At 42.5% G+C, this 24,517-nt stretch overlaps 1 protein-coding gene across 1 annotated transcript in view; it reads left to right on the forward strand.

The window, feature by feature from the left end:
- The window catches only part of CFAP47 (cilia and flagella associated protein 47), a 318,053-nt gene that overhangs the window by 289,421 nt on the left and 4,115 nt on the right, over positions 1 to 24,517 (forward strand). Inside the window, exons 61-63 of the mRNA XM_066621307.1 lie at positions 3,598 to 3,769; positions 5,673 to 5,834; positions 13,204 to 13,372. Of these exons, the coding sequence (XP_066477404.1) occupies positions 3,598 to 3,769; positions 5,673 to 5,834; positions 13,204 to 13,372 (503 nt within the window). The remainder of the gene's footprint in view (positions 1 to 3,597; positions 3,770 to 5,672; positions 5,835 to 13,203; positions 13,373 to 24,517) is intronic.

Here is a 24,517-nt window from a genome sequence, read left to right on the forward strand (position 1 = left end):
TGTCTCCCTTCTTCTCCTTAGCCTGCGTCCTCTTGTTTTCTTTGCTCTCCTTCTTCCTCTGTGGTAGAGGTTCCTTCTCTGTCTCGCTATCTCCAGTACTCTCTCAGGCCCCTTGGTAGCCATCTCTCTGCCTTGTCTCCTCTTTGCCTTGCTCGCCTTCTTTCTTCCAGTTCAGTCCTCTCTCGCACCCTCTTTCTCTCTCTATTGCTATGGTGTGTCTTCCCCAAGCTCCACAAGTCTCTCATTCCTCTTCTCTTCCTTTCCTTCTTTTTCCATCTTGCTCTTCTTGTCCTGCCCTCTTTGCTCTCTTTCTTTCCATCTCTCGCCATCCTCAGGCCTCCTTCCACTTCTTTCCTCCCTTCGCATTCTTTCCCTGCACTGACCTCTTGACCTCTCTTTCTCTGCTGTCTCCATCCTCCTGCTCCTCTGCCTTCTCTCCCTGCTCCTCTTGACCCTCTTTTTGAATACTCCTGCCTCCCTGTCATCATCCCAGCTCCACTTTTCTTGGTTGCATGATGTCTCTCAGCGCCAGTCCCCATGTACTGACAACACAGCCTCGCTTGCAGTCTTGCAAGACCTGGGGCCATCTCCATGGTTCTGGGTATACCTGCAACCACATGCAATTCTGCAGACTTCACAGTCACTGATGTATTTTCCCACAGAAAAACTGCATGTCTGGCGAGGTCCTTAGTGTGCCTTTGTCACCCATGAGTGAGTAGCAGCCTACCTCCAGCACCTGTGCAATGCTCTTTCTGTCCTTGATCAGAGAAACCCTATCGGAATCAGGGAACAAAATGACAGAGCCTGCATGAATTCTTTGCTGAATATAGGCAGAAAATGCTGAGAGCTGGATTCTCACTGTCTTTGCTGTTTAGTATGGTTGTACTTTCCAAGTTGAGGTAGTTATGCTCCCGAATGTTTTCTCGCTTGTTCTGCCATTTGTATCGAGCCCGGGACCTTTAGGAGTATCTGGAGCTTTCCTCATTTGATTTTAGTGACACAACTTCAGACTTTTTTTGTGGTGATGACACACAGTCTTTTCTTTTTCTTTGCTTCTAGCAGTTGTCACTGTAATTAGGCAGCATGTGTGTCAAGAAAGCATCTAGATATTGGAACTAAAATATTAACACATTCACAGAGGGATTTTCATAATACGATGATGTGGTTGTCTTTGGAGTTTGCAGCTCTCATTAAAAATCTAATTGCATGTTTCAGTTTTAAAGATTCCCTAAACTAGGTTTGTAGTGGAAATTTACAACTAGCTATGGGACCAGCAGAGAGTTTTCATATACTTTCAGTTGGCACTTACGAAACATGTTGTTTTTCCACAGGTACTGTAAAATTCTTGGAGAATGCTTAAGAGGGACATAGTATAGTTAATAAAACAGAAACCCCTCAGTAAAAACAAGAGCATATATTGGAAGAGAATTGAAAGCAGGTGCCATCTACAAATGGGGAGAAAGAAAGCAAATACAGTTCTTTTCAAAATGCACCAACAAAATGTGCAACACAATTACCAACCACAGCTTGCTCTGTGTCATATTTGAATGGTGCAAACTATACAATAAACATTCTCTGTGCAGTCTAGAATGATTTGATTGCTGAACGAAACATCTGCTCAGCAGTAGCAATTTTGTCTCTGTGGTAGATTCCAAATGATGTCATGCTTCCTCTCCCCCACTAAGTTCATTTTTATGTTAGAGTCTGTGGTGACATTTTGTGCCGGGGAATAATTAGGAGCCTTCAGATGTGTCCTACTGTGAGTGCACCATTTCAGCACCACAATTAGCAACAGATCAGCTTGAAAAAGGCAGGAAATGGCATTCATACCTTAATGACATGGTATGCATACCACAGAGAGAAGACCATGATGTCAAGCATGATCTTAAATCGGCATGTCTGAAAAGTTTTAAATCCAAGGACTCAAAAACAAAATGCTGTCTTGATTCATGACCTATCACTTTCAGCATATGTAGTGCACAATCCATTATTCTGTGCTAGCATGTGATCCAAAGAACAATAATGTCCTGCCCACACCCTTAGAGACAGGGACATCTTAGCTACTTTTAATTTATTTTTCATATTTCTATACAGCCTTTTCTCCAAGGAACTCGGGGTGGTGTACATGGTTTCTTCCCTTCTTGTGTCCTCACAACAACACTCTAATGTAGGTTAGGTTGAGAGATAGCAACTGGTTCAAGGTCACCCAGGAAGCTTCATGGCTGAGCAGAGGTTTGATCTCAAAGTCCAGCACTAGAACCACTACACCATTCTGGCTCAATAAAATGTTTCAGAATAGTGAATAAAGGTATTCTGGAAAGTATCATGAACAGCTACTCAAATTGAATTTGAAAAGGCAACTGTTCTGAGCTCACATCTATCCTGTACTTGTGTGTCTGTATGCATGTACACCTATGTGCATGCACAAAAACATCCACGCATGTGTATGATGCAGAAAAGAACTGAACATAAACTTTGGAAACAGCAAGTGCCTGCAGAGCTAGACTTTATGCCTTTCACAAAAATTCTGCTGTGTTAAATGGTGAATTCCTGTATGTACTATCCTGTATTGTAGTTAATAAGACTAGCCAGTGCTCCACAGTCCTGCAGGTTGGCTTTCAATATATCACAGACAGGAGCTGCTCTACTGTGCCTGAAACCCTGACCTTTAATGAGGCTTTATATTATTTATATTATAGTATTTGCTCATGATTCATAGCTGCTGTTTTATTATCTGTTTTAAAGAATCTTGTGTTCATTAGTCATATTCTGGAGGAAATGATAATTCATATACAAGAAATACCAAATGCATCTATTTATTTTCAAGTTGGCAAGAGAAGATGAAAAAGCAAAAAGAAATGGAAAAAGAGATATTTGCTGAGATATTTTTATGCCGTCTCTCCTGTGCTTGTGACAGGTTACAATAACACATCAAACAACAAAATGTCATACAAATGTAAAATGATTAAAACATCCTTACAGTGATGTCATACCTATTACGTAAAGTCTAGTGGCCTTTTGCTCACATATGATCCAGAATATCTCTATTGTTGATTATGCTAGAAGCTTCAGGCATTTAGCATTAATTTTGGTCTTGAAGGTATTTTTAATATTATGAAAGTGTGATTATAATCCTATAGATCAGTGATTTTCAATCTTTTTCATCTCACAGCTCACTGACAAGGCACTAAAGTGGTCAAGGCACACAAGCAGGTTTTTGACAATTGACAAGGCACACCATGCTGCCAGTGGGGGCTCACATCTCCCATTGGCCCTATTAATAAATGACCTTCCCCCACATTCCTGTGGCACACCTGTGGACCACTTGCGGCACACCAGTGTGCCACGGCACAGTGGCTGAAAATGGCTGCTACAGATGCTTACCTGGGAATAGGTTCCATTGAACTCAGTGGGACTTCTGAGTGAACATGCATGCAATTGGGCCCTAAGGCTCCATTGTTCTGAGCTTCTGGTTAGAGGATTGGCTTCTCTTTATTGACTGATAATTTCTCAAATCAGATTGCCTTTAAATGTGTAAGCCCTTGAAAAAGCCAGATACATTCATACCATATGCACAATTACCTTGTCCCTTGTTAGGATTCTTTACAGTTGATGAATTCATGTATGAAATTGAGTTTGAATCTGAAAGACTGAGCTCTCAGCTAAAGCCTGCAACAGCTATAAACTTGGTGACAAAAGATCGAGATCTGAAAACTGGAATTGTGACCTTGGTCTTCAATGTCGTGTTTGCACCTTACAAACCAGTGAGGTATGTGTGTGCATGCGGGTGTGTTTCATAGTATATCAGTGTACATAAATGGTCTAAGAAGCAATGTTAGTTTTCATAATAGGTGTTTTCAATCCAGCAATTGCTTGTGGGTTCAGGAACTTGAATTTGCTCATAAAGCTCCACATATATTTGATGCAAAGAACAGCATGGTACATGCAAAATGCTTGTAACTGTGCCCTCTGTTGGGGTAACTGAGGAAGCCTCATTAGCACTCCATACACTGACAGGGTGATGCAACTGGAATGCAACCTGATTCCTCTGCACACATAAAAAAGCCCTTGACTGTGCTTCTCCCATGATTTATTCAAAAGCAGAAGTATGGAACCTCCAGACTGATTGGAAAGGATCATGCAAATGAAGAAGCTCCTTCATTTGTGTGGTCCCTGTAAATCAAACCTGAAATCTTGCATTTCTGAGTTTGACGAAACCATCCCAGGATCCAGGTCAGAAGGCAGATGATCCACTTTCTGCTTGCTTTAAGCAAGCAGAAAATAGATCAGTGAGGACTGCATCAGTTGCAGGCTGGAAGAAGCCATCAGTGGTGGCAGACTTAGGGTGAAGGGCACCTCATATCTGCCACCCTCTTATTCCCCTATAACATGCCACTGAAGCAACATGCATCACCTAACCTAATGGACAGGCAACAAGTAGAAAATTACTGTTCCCTTACCCATTTCAATCTTGTGAAAATGGCGGATTGTGGTCATTTTAATACCTGTGGGCATGTATTGGTTAACTGTGGCTCTGATATGAAGAACAAGCATAGGAGAGCCCAGTTATACTGAAGATATGCTACTCAAGCAAAACAGATACCTGACTCTGCATCACTGAGGTGGAAAAGGCACCACAAAACAGTGAAGAAAATAAATCTGGGGGTGGAGGGAGGGGAGAGAGAGAGATCCTACCTCAGCCAAAGACTTGTAAGATGGACAGGTCATTGTTACTCATCAGTTTCACAATATATTTTAGTGTTGTCAAGATGAACAATATTGGAAAAGTACTAATACAGTGGTTCCCAAAGTCCTACTCAAACTTTGGGACCACAATAAATCTTTGCAAGGACAGGGGAATAGCAGCAATACAGTCCCCAAGATCATGCTGCTGCCAGGGCCACAGGTAGGTTGTTTCTAATCACAGTAGCAAGCACTGGCATCCCTGGGGGTGTGGAGAGTGCCACGAACACCTCTGCAGGGCTCCCAAGCCTGTAAACAGTGAAAAAGTGCAATCGCAAACCTCTTTGAGTTTGCAATTGTGACACTGGAAGTGGCTTCCAGTTTCCTTTTTCACTGTTTACAGGCTTGGCAAGCCCTGTAGAGGCATCCGTGGGGCTCCCTGCACCCCTGGGACACCATCGCTTGCTACTGTGATTAAAAACAACCCCCCCCCCCGGCCCCAGCAACGTTGTGATCCTGGGTATCCGTTCGCTGCCATCCACCCTACACCTTAAGGGGCCAAGGAGGAGTGCTTCCCTGGCTGGTGTGTCGCAAGCCACCAAGTTTGGGAACCACTACACTAATAGATAACAGCTCTTTAATAAAAAGAAAACATATAATCACCCTTTATATCCACCACTTAGGAATGAAATCCAATCTCTAGTATAGGAGCGACATTGATTTTAATGTCAAAATGTTAACATTTTTTGTAAACTAGAACTTAAATTACATCTTAGTTATCAGGCTGTCATGCTATTGTCATATTGTAAACAACTCTCCTTTCGGTAACATGATAAATCAAGGTGTCTACACTCCAATTTACAACCAGCTGTAAAACATTATAGTTCTATAGGAATATAGGTTTACATCACACCTTGGACATTGATTTATTTCACTTACATTTCATTATGCCTTCCATTGTAATGACTATTTTAAACTTAATTTTCAAGGAACCAAGCAACGTTGGTGGTACAGTGTAACACAGGAGGCATCTGGAAGTTTCCAATACTGTTCATTGCCACAGAACCAGAAGTGGATGATGTTATCAATATTGAAGCAGCTGGTTTAAACAAGGAATCTTTAATTAGCTTTCGGCTTACAAGTCAGACAAGGTAAGAATATCAAAGGGAAAAAAAGGACTGAAGTTTTTTTTTAAAAGGATAAACAGTAGTTCCCAATGGACGTCTTAGTTTATTGGGAAGGAAGGGAAGAGAACAGTATAGAAATTGTCACTAAAATTACTTAACATTTTTTAAAAATCCCAGTGTGCCAATAGATCAGGACGTATGTGTCAATAATGTGATTTTGAGGCTACAGTACATGAGTAGGTTCACACACTGAAATTGTGAGGGGTCATAGAACCACTGAAGTTCTCCAGCATGAACACACCAAGAGAAATGACATCAGATGGATTACCTTCCTAGATCATGATGGCAATCAACTATCACTTCATTAATCATTTAGACTTAATCAGGCAGAATACAGTGGAAATTGGCACAGGTTTCATTGATTTTCAGAATGAAAAAATAAAGTTAATTTTATTAACTTGTGCCTGGGACATTTTGCTGGTATATATTTGTGTCATAGACTAAGGTTCAGTCATTAAAAAAGCAAAAAACAAAAACCTCCACTATGAAACAAAAGGCACTGATTTGTTGAAAAGATTATGTAGTCTGGTCATACTATCATTTACCAGGAAGTGACTCAAGGCAATTGATACATAACCAATTAAGGACATGTAAGAATGTATGTTTGGTGTACAGGGGGCCCTCTGTATCTGCAGGAGATGCAGTGGAGTGGCAAGAAGATATGGGTATCTTGTCTTGTGTGCTGCCTGAAGCATCTGGTGGGCCACTGTGAGATACAGGAAGCTGGACTAGATGGGTCCTTGGCCTGATCCAGCAGGATTCTTTTTATGTTCTTAAATATACAAGACAGAAAATACATTTCTAACTTAAAAATTTGTGGGAACCTGGGAAGCTTTCATAATTTTTAAAATTGCATTTTTATTGCGTGTTCAGGTAAGTGTTTGGAAGAGAGAGAGAGAGAGAGAGAGAGAGAGAGAGAGATGATATCTTGACAACAACCTCACTTTCAAAGGATGTCCTTGGCCATTATTGATTTTCTAAAAACAGCTCACTTCTCGCATTTATGTATCTGGGATGGACAGTTGTTACAGCTATCTCTTGACTGTCAGTGGAGAGAATTCTTCAAAACATGGCAAAGCTTTCTATTACAGTGCCAAAATTATCAGGTTCAATAGAATAGGCTGTTTAGAGCACAAAAGTGCAGCAATGCAGTTGCCAAAGCTGGTAGGTGTTTGACAGCAGTGAAGAGATCTAATGTTCTCAGAAAAGGAATAATAACGCCTGAATCATTATAGTATGTAGAAAGAGGGCCTATGATGCAAATTTGACTTGGGGCTTTCAAGTCTGAAAAACTAGAGGATCACCGTATTACACTTGGAAAGCACTTTCTTCCCCCCCCCCCTTCCTCTTTATTTCTACTCTCTGGTAAGCACTCTAATTCCTGGAGCCAATTCCTTTGTATTCTCTCTTCCCTTTTTACATGTTTTTTCTACATTCTTTTCTCAGTAATAGGATAACCTTGCTTTTGGCAGATTCAGCTAGAGAATTCTTGTCATGTTGACCTTTTATTTGGGACAGATATCAAGAAGTTTCTAGCTTACCTATTGAAGGCTTGGAGTGAATATCTGAAGCCATTTTAGAATTTAGATCTGCTGGAGTGAAATTACTGTTATGTCTGCTTTGAAAATGATCCTTATAGGACCAAACTAAGCATGATGGTGATGGGGAGGAGGACTAGTCTGCATCAGGACCAGTGGGGGGAGTTGGGCTTTAAATAACACGCTTACAGTTTGCCCCAGAAGGGAAATTGGCATCTGTCCGACTACAAAAGGCAATCATAGAGGAACCTGATCTAGATCATGGTGGAGCAATGGGTTAATGTTCCCTCTCCCCACACTCTGCTCTGTTGTATTATACAATGGAATTTCTTATACCCATGATCTTGGAAGCTAAGCAGGGTCAGGCCTGGTTAGTACTTGGATGGGAGACCTCCTGGGAATACTGGGTGCTGTAGGCTTATACCATAGTCTTTCGAGACTGAAGGTTGCCAACCACCAGACTTGAGCATCCTCATGTTTGTGTACCATCAAAACATCTCTTGTGACTAACTTGTGAATGAAGGTCAAATCATCACTCACTCATGGACCGTTTAGTATGTTTCATGGTACCATTTGAGCAGTGCTAAACTAAACAGTGATGCACTGAGTTTATTCCCTATTATTTGCTATATTGTCTTGATTCCTATCTGTTTTAAAATCAAGAATAAACATTCTGTTCATCTATGTGTCAAATAATTTAAGAAAATTAAAAACAAATAAGGAAAACAAATCTTTAAGCCCTTGCATTTGATATACTCTGCCAGTATGAAAAATAATTCTGGTTTTGTTCCTGTACTTCATTAAATTACCAGTGTTCTAGAATTATGTATGCTGCAAGCAAAAGCATTCATTGAACCAGTTATTCACATATTTAGATTTGTTTTCTCTGATGTCATTCAGTTGGGTCTGGGATGAATTTCACAGAATTGCCAATCAATATGGAGAGGCAATTAGTACATTTTGTTTGAGGATCTCTTATGTAACTGCTTTTGCATACCACAGATTAGATCAGAGTGCTATTTTTTATCGGGGTTACAACTGAGAGGAATTCTTTAAAACAGAGTCATCCAACAGTTTATTGACCTTTAAGGGCACAATCCTAACCCCTTATGTCAGTACTTTCCAGCACTGGCATAGCGGTGCCAATGGGACATGTGCTGCATCCTGCAGTTGGGTGTCACTCACAGAGGCTTCCTCAAAGTAAGGAAATGTTTGTTCCTTGCCTCAGAGCGTCATTGCACTTATGTAAGTGCTGGAATGTAGCAGTGACTTTTGGGGAGCAACCAAAACCCAGGGGACAGGTTGCTGGATATAGGTGCAAGAGCAGAAGCAGTGAAAAGTCAGACAGAAATCAAGAGACAGCAGGCAGATTGAGGGTTGAGAGTGCAGAGAGAGAGACCGTTTTTACAAGCCTCTGAACTGCTCTTTTATTGTACTTTTGCAACATTAATAAGTTACATCCAGTTCCTAGATTGTGCCACATTGGAATCACATACAGGGGCTAAGAACAATGGGTGCCTTTTTCCAAGTGCCGTATCAGCTATTTTCACACTGCGGCCTCAGGAACTTAGCACCCCTTGGCGTGCTGTAATGGGGGGAGGTTTGCCTGCCTTGCCATGTTACCAAAGCTGCAGTGCTCTTTTGCATAAGCACTAAAACACCACACTGGAAAGCACTGACATAAGAGGTTAGAATTGCGCCCTAAGTGATGTTAGGTATTTGAAAAACTTACAGTGCAATTCTGTACCCAAATAGTGCTTGCTAATTCAGCACAATATCTGAGCAATGTCTGTCATATCCTATCCAGCACAAAGGGGGAGGAAGAAATAAGAGCCTGAAGGCCTCCATGGTGGCACAGGCCTCCCACAGAAATGCCAGCACCACCCATGAATCATGGCAAAACAATCTGATGACAACCCTTCATCAGATGGATGTGCAAAGAGCCAGTCACTACAAGCATACCACTCCCAGCACCAACAGCCAGGGAAGCACTGCCTGGGTAAACCAAGCAGGTCCACTGAGTGGCCACCACCAGACCAATGCCCCCTAGAATGAGTAACTCAGCAGTAGTCACCACCATGACATCATACATATACATGTCGCCTCACACTGCAGGAGCTACAGTGGCACAGACAGCAAGGTGGCAACACTGAGTTGCCAATACTCCCAGAGTTCAAGTTGCCTTATGTTTCTCACACAAAGACACACTTCCAGGAAACACCTTTTTGACTGCAGCAGACCAAGGGAAGGAAGACTTCTCCCTAGAGAGGGGACAGGCATGTGGTATATTTATTTTTAAAGTGTTTATATACTGTCTTTCCCTTTTACAACAAAAGGTTTAATGCCATTAACAGCAATACAAAAATCCAATAAGATCGATAAAATAGAAAATTAACAAAGAATGACACAAACAGAAAACAGAGAAGCATAAATAAAAAAGCAAGAGCAGTATGGAACAAAAACATCTTAAGCCTTAAGGGTTCTTAATTCAGCTGGGAGAGTTCCATAACTGTGGTACTGCTTCCCCTTGTTGCTACCTACTGAACCTTGGAAAATGACGGTATAAATCAGACGGCTTCCCCAAAAATGTCAGTGGATGGACCATCTTGTATGGGAAGAAGCAGTTCTTAAAATACCCTGACCCCATGCCATTAAAGGCTTTAAGACCAGCACCTTAAATCACACCCAGAAACAAACTGGCAGCCAGTGAAGTCAAAGGAGCAGCAGTCTGACAGAGGCAAGCTGTCAATCCCCCATGAGCACACATGCTCCTGGGTTCTGCAGTGATTGTAGTTCCCAAATGGTCTTCAAGGGCAACCCAATAGAGAGCCCATTACAGTGATGGGCAGTCCAATCCTGAGCTGCCCAGAGCGCCCAGGCTTGGCGGCACCAAAAAGAGCTGCCGCCGAATCCTGCGCTTCCTGCGCTATTGCAGGAAGCTCCTCGGGAGAAGGGAACACTTGTCCCCTTCCCCCCCGAGTATGGTAAGCAGCCCCGCAATGGGGCTACTCACTTTACACAAGTAAAGGTGCTCGTGTAGGGCGCGCAGCCCTCCACGAGTGCCCTGGATCCTGCGGAGCTCAGCTCCGCGGATCCTCCTTCCGCCCCTTGGTACACCTCCTCCCCGCCCCTGCCAGCCTCCCTCCTTCCCCGGAACACCTCCCCCATGCCCTGTCCACACCCCCACCTCCAGTTCCGCAGCCCGGCAGTCCAGGAGACCACTGGGCTGCAGAACCTGGGCCACCGCCCAGCACCGGCCGGCGCTTGGCTAGCACTGGCGGGAGTCCGGCAGGGAGCTCGGCAAACATGCCTTACAGCACATTTGCAACTGTGGTCAGCAGCACAGAGCTGTGCCGCCGACCACAGGATTGGGCTACAAGTCTTGTTGTCACTGGTGCATGAACCACTGTGGTCAGGTTTATTTGTAGAGTCCTTCTAGGGTAGAGTATATGCAGTAAGAGTTCTGAGAAGATGAGTGTTAACAAAATATCTTGCCATACATATTGTGAGGACAGCAGTTTTGTGGGCACTTTCTCCCACAGTTTCCATCACCAGAGCTCCTACGTGCATGGTCTGCGTGTGTGTGACATGAGTCCAGATGAATATAGCCCCATGCTGTGCGCCCTGTAATCTGAGCTCTGGTTTTCTTGGTAGGGGCTTGAATACTGCGCTTGGTGTGCAGTGGTTGCCTGCAGAGTATATTCTGCATCCTATGCTCTGCTGTAGGAAAGTGGGTAGGATGGAGGGGGTGATGGAAGTTGAGATTTTCTTGTGTTTGTTTTCCCTCCTCATGGTTTTCTACAGGTTTTTGAGTTCATACGCCAGCTCCTCATGTCCATCATCTGGAGAAAGTTTACAATATGATATAAGTCTACTTTTCCCCATCCCATCCGCATCTCCAGCCATTTTGGGGTTTACACCAGCAGCAGTTGCTCCAGCATTGAAAGTACATCAGCACAGTGTTGTGCCAGTGTCTGTGGTGCATCCACCAGTGGAACTGGGGCTGTACTGGCAGGGTTTTGTCTCAGCTGGTGCAGCTGTAATTGCACTGGCATCCAAGAGCATAAGCCATATCCTATACTGCTTAGAACTGCATTTCTGAAATATAGGTTTGGATTATTATCAGTGATTGATAATGGAGTTGGCATGAGAGAAAAAAAATCATTCACCTAGAAACATTGCTGCTAGATTTCCTTGATCCTGAACAATATTTAAATTATTTTTTTTCTCCAAAAGTATGAAAAATGTTGATACGGATGCACCAGAGTAATATATTTTATAGCTAACCCTGACTGAGATACTTAGCACTGTAACAAATCTTTGTGTCACTCAACATTTTAGAGCTTTCTCCTAAGGTGTAGCAGGGTCATCTGTAGAGCTGAAAACTCTTCTGGTGTCTAAACTTCATGCCCCTGAGTGATTGATTAAACCCAAGTTTCTCTTGGACAGGTACATAATATAATCAATGATGATAAATGACGGGCCCTTTATATTCCTGTAGTTATGTCATCATTTTTTTTAAAGTGTCTATCAACTACCTTGTGCTTGTCATATAAAACTTTACCACTGTAAATTATCTGATGGTAACAAGACCTCCATGAAATGTGCATTTCGTACAATAGCAGACTATGGTTTTTTAAAAAGTTCCCACTGGGAGTGTCTGATAATTTCTGCTTCCAGTAGCACAATAGTTATTTTAGAAGGCTGTGACAGAATTGCTAATGTATTAGTTCTCTAAGAAATTAAATGGTTTTTTTTACATGTATAATCTATGTAATTTTTCCATTACTAAAATTTCATCTGGATCCAAAAGACTGTGGCTGCAATCCTATACTTGCTTTCCTGAGAATAAGCCCCACTGAACACAATGGGATTTACTTCTGAGTAGACACACCTAGGATTGTGCTGCATCACTTTCACTGCAAACTACATTTTGAAATAAAATTTTCTAGATGCTGCATTGCATGTAGAAAACTTTGTGCTATAGAGAAGTAATCAATATTAGATTCTCAAATTAGCTCAGTTACCCTTGCTGACATGTTCCAGAAAGACTAATGTAATTTGAACTGCCTGTAATCTAATACATTTTCAACAGTGCACAAGAAATTTAGAAGGCCTAAAATAATTTTTGGTAAAGTTTTGAAAAAGAAATACTTTATGATCCTATAGTTACTTTCATGCTAAGAATAGTTTGATTGTAATAACCATGAACTGCTTTAAATATTGACCAAATCCATTTAAAATAATAAAAAACCACCTAAATTAACGTGAAAGGTTTTATAGGATTGAGTAGAACTTCGTAGATCAACATTTGTCTGAAAAAAATCAGTCTTTAGATTTTGAAGGTGTTTAACTTCTTGGTGTTCCTATGATAATTTGCATATGTGTTTTCCTGCCATCTTCACTCGCTTGGGAAATCTCCAACATGGATTTCCTGAGGATGAAGGAATTCTGGTAGATTTAATGGAAGACACCTGTCTCCTGCTGTCCAAGCAAGGGGACGATCTGTAGTTGCTGGGGTGCCAGCAATCAGGAGGAGAAAGAAGACTTGCATCTAAGGATTTTATTCCTCCTGTTTCTCATCCTCCATTCCCATTCCTGTTAGTGTTCTACAAGTGTTTCAGAAAGCCCTTAGGATAGAAAACCAACTAGCTGTAGTGAAGAACAGGCTGCACCACAAAATGGCAGCATTAATATTTAACTGCGGATCTCATGTAGCTGGATGCCAATAATTTAGGGTACCCGTTGCACTGTGATAAAAGTTGCATGATCTAATTTTCTGTGCCATTCACTAGGTACCCCGAGCCTTACACAGCATACTTCCTACCAGGCAGTGATCCAGAATTTGCTGTATGGCCTCAAGCTGGAGAACTTCTTCCACTTGACACAGCAGGAACTCGCCTCACTATTGGATTCAAGCCCAGTATGTACAGCAAGAAACATAGAGCAACGCTAGTAATTCAGGTGAGCAGTGGAATTCAGGGAACAGTGGAATTCTTGATAGGGGGCTTTGTTTTATGAGGGATTTAGCTTTACAAAGCTCATGGTAAGGATTTTCTTTCCTTAATGAAATGCTTTAAAAAGACCCTTTTTCTTCCTAGAGAAATAGCAATAGTGAAACTGCCTCACCTTGCTCTAAGAAAGCAATTGGCATTAAAAAAACAAAAAAAACTTGTTTTTGGTTTCACCAGCTTGTCTTGCTCTCCTTAAAGAAATTTAAGTTTATGCCCTGGTGCATCAGAAAACAAATGTCATTTCAAATCAGTGCATGAATGTGGGCAAGAAATAGAAACTATTTATGTATTTTGTTTGTTCGTTGCATTATTTGAAGAATGAAAAGGTACTCAGAAGTATCTTGGAAAACAGTTTTTCAAAGATTTCTTTAGAAAGTTTTTATTTTTCCTCTAGTTTATAAGCCTAGTAGGTTTTCTTTTTCTCAGTTTGCTTAGGCCAAAGCTAATTCAAACTTTTTCAGTGGTGGTGATAATCATCAGGGATATTGACTGATGAAGTTCTTGCATACTGAGTCAGACCATTTTACTTCCGATGGTCTCTTTTGACTGGTATCAGTTCCCCAGGTTCTCAGGCACAGGTCTTTGCTACCTGACCATTTTAACTGTTAACTATTAAGTTGAGATGCTGGAGACTCATAGCCCAATCCTGAGCTGTCGCGGTGCCAAAATGGCTGCAGTGGCATCCTAAGCATGCCAGGCAGCCACCGGTGGCTCCTTAGGGGAAGAGGACATTCAAGGTAAGGAAAATAGCCCTGCAATGGGGCTCTTTAGCAGGCACAGAATCAAGGAGTCCCATGTCAGCCCATGCAGCCTGACATGGGGCTCTGGATCCGCAGAGCTGAGCTCCACCAGTCCTCCTACCTCCTGCCCCACTCCCCCTGCCCTCTGCCCACTCTGGAGCACACTCTCCCTGCCTCCCCCCACCCCTTCTTACCTTTCCGTCACCCAACGCTTGCATAGAGTGCCAGTTGGTAGACCATAGTCCCAATGCTGGAGCAGGCCCAGTGAGGGCTTGTGCTGGACTAGCTCCAGTGCTCAGCCTGCAATAAGGCTTGCAAACGAGACCTTTATGGCATGTTTGCGATAATGCGCGCCGGTGGTAAGCCAGTGCCCACAGGTCTGGGTTGGGTCGGAAAGCTGGTATCTCATGCATGTAAATAGGTGCTTTCACCCTGAAATGTTTGACTCAGACCAAAAATGTGTTTTCAGCCTGCATCCTTGCCCAGGTAGCTCCCCTCAAATAGGCACAGTATATTATAACATTTTGGCACATTGTAACTCTGTAAAGGAGTGTTTCTCAAACTGTGGGTCGGGACCCACTAGGTGTGTCACGAGCCAATTTCAGGTGGGTCCCCATTCATTTCAATATTTTATTTTTAATATATTAGAGTTAATGCTCCCATGGTATGTGACTGCTTTTGAAGAAATGTTACAGATCTGTACTTTGAACAGGCTACTATGTATATGCTTTTAACAATGATAGTCAATGGAACTTAGTCCTGGCTAAGTATGGGTAGGATTACAGCCTAGGATTGTTAAAAATGTTCCTGCTTGATGATGTCACTTCTGGTCATGATATCCCTTCTGGTGGGTCCTGACAGATTCTCGTTCTAAAAAGTAGGTCAGTGTTTTGTTCTCTTTTACCTGGCTATCATACATGTTGTTCATATTCGGTTCTCCCAGATTACATCAATAGGTGCTCAGCTTATAGGTCTTGCATCCAACTCTCTCTCTAAAGAGCAAGGAGTGCCCAATTTGTCCAAGAAGGGCTCTGAGCAATGGTGTCGCTAGGGGGTGTAGGAGCTGTGGGCCGCACCAAGTGACATGCACAGGGCAGGTGATGTGACTAGTGACCAGAATCGCTAAAATTGCAGGTTGTAGGAATAATTTCATCATGAATGCATGATAGTACAGCAGAATGCCATGGAAAAATCAGAGTGAAATATCTCCACTGTATCAAAAGTTATGGCCAAAAAACAGAAAACAATAATGCAACTGTCTTATGTAACAAAAAAGTACATTTCCTTAATTCACAATGGACCATGAGACTGATTGTTTGAAGAGCCAATGAGATGTTATTATGACACAGTATGGAACCAATAACATGTTAGTAAGGTGATACCTGGCGGGGGGTGTGTGACACCACTAATGTCAAAAATCACTAAAATCGTGATTTGTAGGAATAATACCATCATGCTATATAACATTTGATGTGTAATTTACAGCGAAATGCAATGAAAAAAAATCATGTTGAAATATCTGTGTTCTATCAAAAGGTATAGCCAGAAAAGCAGTGGGGTGGGGCAATGGTACCTCATAATGCCCACCACTTGGGTCATTGCTCCGCTCACTTCATGGGAGGAGGTCCATCATGGGGGTGACACACTGGCCTCCCGGACTGGTTGATGCAAACCCTAGTGACACCACTGGCTCTCAGTATGAGAAGATCTTTGCTTTTCCTGTGTAGTGTACACTTGTGGTGCATCATAAGGATTGCAGTGCTCAAGATGTCTAGCTTAGGAAGCACCTCACTGGTTGGGTCGTTAGCACATGAGATGAGTTGGCCTTGGGGTGCCTGGGCTGGTTTTGCACTTTTCAGATCATATCGGAATCCAGAGATTTCATCCAAGCTCCAAAACATGTCTAAAAATCTAGGCACCCATAAACTCAGTGAATGGATCTGTGAACTGCACAATTTGGTGCCTTCACTACTATGAATTCACTACCTATTTTAGGGAATAGTGAAAGTCTAGGAACTAGAAACTCTTATGTTCTCTTTCTCAGGCCATTGCAGGGACTAAATATTTCTGGGAAAAGCAGAAGACAGGAACAGAACAAAAACAATGAGCAATTCTGAAAAAGAATTGCTTCATAGCACTCAACGTAAAAGATTCAGAAGGGTAAGAAGCAGAGATGAGGTTAAAGGCTATTACATATTTTACAGAAAATAACCAAATGAGATCGTACCTGACCTGGTCTACAATTTTTCGTTTCAATAATTTATGCTGCCTCAGCATTGCCCTATTTCTTAAAATGTACTTTTTTTTCCTTTATACTTTTCTGCCATGAGACTCCCTCCTGGATAAAAATGCCTCAAGCTATGCTTTCAAGCTGTGTTATTAACTTGTTATTAAGCATTTCTTATCATACAAGGAATGTTTTAACTATATGAAATCCTTATTGAGGAAAGTAAATAACTTCAGGGGAAGAATCAGAAATTCCAGTAATAAAAGAAGGCTAGAGAGATGCCATCTGCAGTTTTAAAACAAGCAATGCCATTAATATGAATGAAACATCCAAAAAGGTTAAATGTCTGTGTTCAAAATTGTTGTTCACTTTTGCTGATTATGCTTGTTGAAGCTGACAAAGGATCAACATATTTGCAAGTCGCATGCTCATCAACCAAATATCATTAAACAAAAAGTTCATATAAAAACCATGAAAAGAGAAATACTGAGAGTCATGTCAAGCATCTTAATGTTTACTGTTCATGAAGAGAGATTGACTGGTTTTTACTCGTACATTAAAACTATCTTCAGTGAAATCTCTTGGGGACAAGATTTCTTACCTTTATTTGGCTCCCGAGTGGTCACTGAATGCTGTTAAAGATAAGCGGACAACAACAATGCAAGACATCTGAAATCAAAAGGTTATACAAATTATGAATATACAAAGTGAACGTGCTGAATTAGAAATCTTCAGAAATTATTTACTGATATAAGAAGTCAAAAGAGATAATTTGATGCATGGCTCTAAATAACCTGATCCTTGTAAAACCAAGGTTTTTGATGAGCTGTTGGTCCGTTGTGGATTGTTAACCTGCTACATTAAGCCGTCCCCTCCCATTCCAACCTTTACCCAAGAACCACTGTGCCAGCCAACATCCTGCAATCCCTCTCTTTTCCTACTCTGTCTCCCTGAGCAGTACTGATACTGACGGCTTGTCAGCCATCCTTCTTGGGTAGTTTCTCTCTCCAATCACCCCTTCCTTCTTTTTCCTCTCAGAAGAAAATCAGCTTGGCTCCTTGTCCCTGCTCCCTTCAAGGCTATCACCTCTGTGGGCTTCATTCCTTCTTTAAGACCCCTCTTTACTTAGGAAGGCTCACTCAATTGACCTTTTGCTGCTGCAATCCCTGCATCTTAATGCTCGAAAGCCATACAGAAACAGGATAGGTAATCTTAACATAACATAACATAAGAACATAACATAAGAACAGCCCCACTGGATCAGGCCATAGGCCCATCTAGTCCAGCTTCCTGTATCTCACAGCGGCCCACCAAATGCCCCAGGGAGCACACCAGATAACAAGAGACCTCATCCTGGTGCCCTTCCTTGCATCTGGCATTCTGACATAGCCCATTTCTAAAATCAGGAGGCTGCACATACACATACGGCTTGTAATCCGTAATGGATTTTTCCTCCAGAAACTTGTCCAATCCCCTTTTAAAGGCGTCCAGGCTAGACGCCATCACCACATCCTGTGGCAAGGAGTTCCACAGACCGACCACACGCTTGATCTTGGTCTGTGGCATAGTCTCCGTGCCAAAGATCTACAATTCTCCATTATTTTCATTGTCTTTATCTCGTGAGAAGTCGTGCTGACTGCATGCTTAGTGTATGCTACCTTCCTCCTTTGTTGGTGGGTGCTGTGTAGGGAGTGTGTTAGTGAAACCTTTTTCTACTTTTTTCCTTTTTGTTGGAGGCCTGAGAACATTTGACCCCTCAAGTCCTTCAGAAGCCTCGGCATTTTGTCAAGAGAGTTTGTTCAGTGGAAAGATTAGCTCCCCCACTGCAAGTGGGTGCTCTCAGTGCCAGTTTTTAGACCCCTCTTCTCCTTGATTCAAGCTATACAGAGCCATTCATAGCCACAGTCTTTTGCCATATTGTGAACCACCTGAACCTTTTTCCTTGCATTCCTACTAATCTCCCTAACTTTCTCCCCTTGCTTCTTTCTTTCTTGTATCCCCAAACCTTCCCTTACTTCTGGGTTCCTCTGGGAAGCTTAACTGCTTTCTCCTTGTGTGCACATGTTACATGTGTTTTAAAAAGCACTTCTCGTAAACGTGTATTGTAGTAAACCACCCTTTATCCCCATCTAAGCTTGGGGTGACTCATGTTTTTATCGCCTATCTTTGAGTTATTTTTAATAATGTTTGAACTGCACTGCACAGGTCCTAGTGAAGATAATCTCTAGGTTTCTAAGTCTACATAATAATATTAATAAGATCAGAGTGAGATTATAAACATGTTTTATCTGTCCTAATGTCTCCTCAGGTACTGTCACAATGTAAGTATATTGCAGACCTTAAAATTAATTTCTTTTCTTCTTAAAGTATAAAATAAGCTCAACCCATGTGTCTATGATAAAAAAGCATTCATTGGTCCACATTTATTTGCTTTCTTGTAAATTGCCCTTATTCATAAACATGAAAGGCTGACTCATTAATATTTTTATGAACATCAGATTCTTTAACAAGCAAGACCTCCATTTTGTATTTGTGCTTGAATGAGCCATTATAATTAGACTGTATAGTAGCAGTGAAAACAGCATGCTTTTAGACTCCTTATTTTATCGTTTCTATCTACAGTTGTGTAACAAAGTGGAATGGAAAGTAGTGAATTTTGAGGAAGGAAGGTTTCTATAGTCATCTTTCTCTCATTTGCTGAGGAGGTTAAAATCACCATTTAATTTGCAAATGTGGATTAGATGCCCTGTTGAGAGACCCCAATCCCAAACTCAACGCGATAGCCCTGTGCTGGTGCTGAGTATCACAAATGTGCTATAAGGTACGCTTGCGACACTTAGTACTGGATCAGCACTGGCACTGCTTCAGAGGCAATGAGCTCCAGGCAGTGGAGAGGTTAGTCAGGGTGGGGGGCAGCATTCCGGGGTGATTTGGAAGTTTATTGGAATTTCCTCATTCTGAATATGGGCAGGAGGTCTGGTCTAGAGGGTAGAGCCTCCATTAGCCTGAAGATAACATCAGAAGGTCGCCAGTTTGAGGACACAGGCAGCTCCCTGAACGGCTAAGAATGGCGAGACTTTGAAGCAGCTGACAAGCCGAGCTGAGTGATTCCACCTGCTCTTGGTGTGAGCAAGAAGTGTCTTGGCTGCCCTCCATGTGAGAAATGGAGCTGCTTGTCAGCCTGCATGGGAAAACTGGAGGCCAGAAGTGAGACCAAACCAGGAAGATCCATTCTGAAATGTTGTTGTGGGTTAAATTACCAGGCTTGAGCAGCGATGTAATACTGGGGGTGTGCTATCGTCCTCCAGACCAGAAATCTGATGGGGACCTTGAAATGAGGAAACAGATCAGGGAGGTGACAAGGAAGGACAGGGTTGTAATCAGGGGGGACTTCAATTATCCTCATATTGACTGGGTCAATTTGTGTTCTGGTCACGATAAGGAAACCGGATTTCTTGACGTGCTAAATGACTGTGGCTTAGATCAGCTAGTCACGGAGCCCACCAGAGGACAGGTGACTCTGGATTTAATATTGTGCGGTATGCAGGACCTGGTTAGAGATGTAAACATTACTGAGCCATTGGGGAACAGTGATCATGCTGCGATCCGTTTTGACGTGCACGTTGGGGGAAGAATACCAGGCAAATCTCTAACAAAAACCCTTGACTTCCGACGGGCGGACTTCCCTCAAATGAGGAGGCTGGTTAGAAGGAGGTTGAAAGGGAGGGTAAAAAGAGTCCAGTCTCTCCAGAGTGCATGGAGGCTGCTTAAAACAACAGTAATAGAGGCCCAGCAGAGGTGTATACCGCAAAGAAAGAAGGGTTCCACTAAATCCAGGAGAGTGCCCGCATGGCTAACCAGCCAAGTTAGAGAGGCTGTGAAGGGCAAGGAAGCTTCCTTCCGTAAATGGAAGTCTTGCCCTAATGAAGAGAATAAAAAGGAACATAAACTGTGGCAAAAGAAATGTAAGAAGGTGATAGGGGAGGCCAAGCGAGACTATGAGGAACGCATGGCCAGCAATGTTAAGGGGAATAATAAAAGCTTCTTCAAATATGTTAGAAGCAGGAAACCCGCCAGAGAAGCGGTTGGCCCTCTGGATGGTGAGGGAGGGAAAGGGGAGATAAAAGGAGACTTAGAGATGGCAGAGAAATTAAATGAGTTCTTTGCATCTGTCTTCACGGCAGAATACCTCGGGCAGATACCACTGCCCGAACGGCCCCTCCTGACCGAGGAGTTAAGTCAGATAGAGGTTAAAAGAGAAGATGTTTCAGACCTCATTGATAAATTAAAGATCAATAAGTCACCAGGCCCTGATGGCATACACCCAAGGGTTATTAAGGAATTGAAGAATGAAGTTGCAGATCTCTTGACTAAGGTATGCAACTTGTCCCTCAAAACGGCCACGGTACCAGAAGATTGGAGGATAGCAAATGTCACGCCTATTTTTAAAAAGGGAAAGAGGGGGGACCCAGGAAACTATAGGCCGGTCAGCCTAACATCTATACCGGGTAAGATGGTGGAATGCCTCATCAAAGATAGGATCTCAAAACACATAGACGAACAGGCCTTGCTGAGGGAGAGTCAGCATGGCTTCTGTAAGGGTAAGTCTTGCCTCACAAACCTTATAGAATTCTTTGAAAAGGTCAACAGGCATGTGGATGTGGGAGAACCCGTGGACATTATATATCTGGACTTTCAGAAGGCGTTTGACACGGTCCCTCACCAAAGGCTACTGAAAAAACTCCACAGTCAGGGAATTAGAGGACAGGTCCTCTCGTGGATTGAGAACTGGTTGGAGGCCAGGAAGCAGAGAGTGGGTGTCAATGGGCAATTTTCACAATGGAGAGAGGTGAAAAGCGGTGTGCCCCAAGGATCTGTCCTGGGACCGGTGCTTTTCAACCTCTTCATAAATGACCTGGAGACAGGGTTGAGCAGTGAAGTGGCTAAGTTTGCAGATGACACCAAACTTTTCCGAGTGGTAAAGACCAGAAGTGATTGTGAGGAGCTCCAGAAGGATCTCTCCAGACTGGCAGAATGGGCAGCAAAATGGCAGATGCGCTTCAATGTCAGTAAGTGTAAAGTCATGCACATTGGGGCAAAAAATCAAAACTTTAGATATAGGCTGATGGGTTCTGAGCTGTCTGTGACAGATCAGGAGAGAGATCTTGGGGTGGTGGTGGACAGGTCGATGAAAGTGTCGACCCAATGTGCGGCGGCAGTGAAGAAGGCCAATTCTATGCTTGGGATCATTAGGAAGGGTATTGAGAACAAAACGGTTAGTATTATAATGCCGTTGTACAAATCTATGGTAAGGCCACACCTGGAGTATTGTGTCCAGTTCTGGTCGCCGCATCTCAAAAAAGACATAGTGGAAATGGAAAAGGTGCAAAAGAGAGCGACTAAGATGATTACGTGCTGGGGCACCTTCCTTATGAGGAAAGGCTACGGCGTTTGGGCCTCTTCAGCCTAGAAAAGAGACGCTTGAGGGGGGACGTGATTGAGACATACAAAATTATGCAGGGGATGGACAGAGTGGATAGGGAGATGCTGTTTACACTCTCACATAATACCAGAACCAGGGGACATCCACTAAAATTGAGTGTTGGGCGGGTTAGGATAGACAAAAGATACTATTTCTTTACTCAGCGCGTGGTCGGTCTGTGGAACTCCTTGCCACAGGATGTGGTGCTGGCGTCTAGCCTAGACGCCTTTAAAAGGGGATTGGACGAGTTTCTGGAGGAAAAATCCATTATGGGGTACAAGCCATGATGTGTATGCGCAACCTCCTGATTTTAGGAATGGGTTAAGTCAGAATGCCAGATGTAGGGGAGAGCACCAGGATGAGGTCTCTTGTTATCTGGTGTGCTCCCTGGGGCATTTGGTGGGGCGCTGTGAGATACAGGAAGCTGGACTAGATGGGCCTATGGCCTGATCCAGTGGGGCTGTTCTTATGTTCTTATATTCTTATGTTGTTGGTTCTTGAAAGAGAGAACCTCTATGATTGTAAAAATCGCCTTGAGGAATTTAGAAACGCCTGCCTATGTAAACCGCCTTGAATAAAGTCAGAGGAGTAATCCGATAACCAGAAAGGCAGTATATAAATACCTTGTTGTTGTTGTTGTTATTATTATTATAATATCTGTAACTGTGGACAAGTTTTTCCCGAAAGGCAGATTTCTACCACCAGTGGTCTTTCCCTGCAATGTATGACAACAGAGGAGTACTGGTGAGTTCCTGGGTGTCCTCCGTTTGAGTGGGGCACCAATGAGACTTACTGTTTTTACATGTCTGCCCTTTGATAACATAGTCTCAAGGTGAACTACAATCAGAGCAATAAAATATAGAAAATTGCATCTATGACAAAAAAAATCCAATAAAATCAAAACAGTAGAGCAGGGGTCACCAAACGTTTTGGCCCAAGACTGCATCATATATCTTAATATGGTGTGGAGGGCCGGATGTGACCTGCGGGCCGAGATTGGAGACCATTGCAATAGAGGTTATAATTACATATCAGATATAGCTTTTTTAAAAAATAAATTAGCTAGCCTTCAGATTGTACACACAAGCATTGTGCGTACATATATTCTAGCATAGCCAAAAGGAAGTAAAATGTATGAAATATTTCTTTAGAAATATAGTGACATTTATTCGCATGCATGTGTTTGTGTGTGACAGAATATCAAACTGGGCAAGTTGCTGCAGTTTATGTTCAGATGGTATTAACAGTTGATTGCCAGCTGTTACTTAAATCCAAGTTCCAAAGATAAGAATATTGTGACTGATAAAAAAGATTTTATGAGCTAGAATGATTTCTTAGTAGATTTATATATCTGTTAAATTGTAGTTGCTCCAGTTGATCAGATATTTTTCTCTGACCTTGAGATGTCCGAAGTATCCTACTCTTGGTTGACTATGACCCTGGTGTTAAAACTTTCTTCAGACTTAATATGACATATATGAGGAAATACTTCAAATACTTGGCGGGAAGTTAATAAGGCAATTTGCTCAATTCTAGAGAAAACATTTTCCTTGTTCCTGGTGTTGCAATTAGGTATGAGGTTCTCAGGCTGGTTCGCATCATGCCTGCTCTGCACTTTATTTATCTTTCTTTATTATTCATTTATTAGATTTTTAACCTGCCTTTCTCTCCAAAGGGCACCCAAGGCAGCTAACAACATTTAAAATAAAAATATGCAAAAATAAATTTAAAACAAATTAAATATGTTATTCACCAGAGATTAATTGTGCGGTTTAGTCCTAATGGATGGTTTATCAGGAGCAAGTGTCTTTGGTTCAGATTGAATGGATAGGTTTGTTGTTTCAGACATTTTATATGAATACCGTATTTTTCGCTCCATATGACGCACTTTTTCCCCCCAAAAAAGTGGGGGGAAAAGTGTGTGCGTCTTATGGAGTGAATACTGGGGGCAGGGTCTGCATCGGGGGCAAGGTCCTCATTTGCACAGGCGCCACAGGGGGAGGGCAGACGGAGAACAAAGGGGGCAAGGTCCACACCAGGGGCAAGGTCCTCATTTGCACAGGCACCACAGGGGGAGGGCAGGCGGAGAACAAAGGGGACTAGGTCCACACCGGGGGCAAGGTCCTCATTTGCACAGGCGCCACGGGGGAGGGCAGGCTTCCTTTAAAAGTAAGTTTTCCTCCTCTAAAAACTAGGTGCGTCTTATGGAGCGAAAAATACGGTAATACTTTCAGCCCATTCTTAACCAATTTTCCAGTGCCAGTGAATCCCTGCAGTAAGGGAACAAACAGTCCCTTGAGCGGGTCTCCATGATTGCTCCCCCACCACAGAACCTAGTGTACACCCTGTTTGCATAACGGCATTGGCACTGGAAAGTTGGTGAGGATTGGGCTGTTAATGTGAATTCAGTTTTCAGGATGGAGTATTTGTTTTTTCACAGTTTGTTCACAAACACACTGTAGAAAATTCACCTCCCATATTATCAACGTTTTACAGTTTTTAAACTTTTGAAATACAAACGTGCCCCATTATCTATGGGGGTTCTGTTCCGGAAACTGTGGATACAGGCAAACACCCATCCCCATGTTCCAAGGGGTGCCCAACATTAGAATATCTGTATTCTATAAAAAGTTATGACCAGTTAAC

This window comes from Tiliqua scincoides, chromosome 3 (assembly GCF_035046505.1).
Source record: "Tiliqua scincoides isolate rTilSci1 chromosome 3, rTilSci1.hap2, whole genome shotgun sequence".
Taxonomy (NCBI): domain Eukaryota; kingdom Metazoa; phylum Chordata; class Lepidosauria; order Squamata; family Scincidae; genus Tiliqua; species Tiliqua scincoides.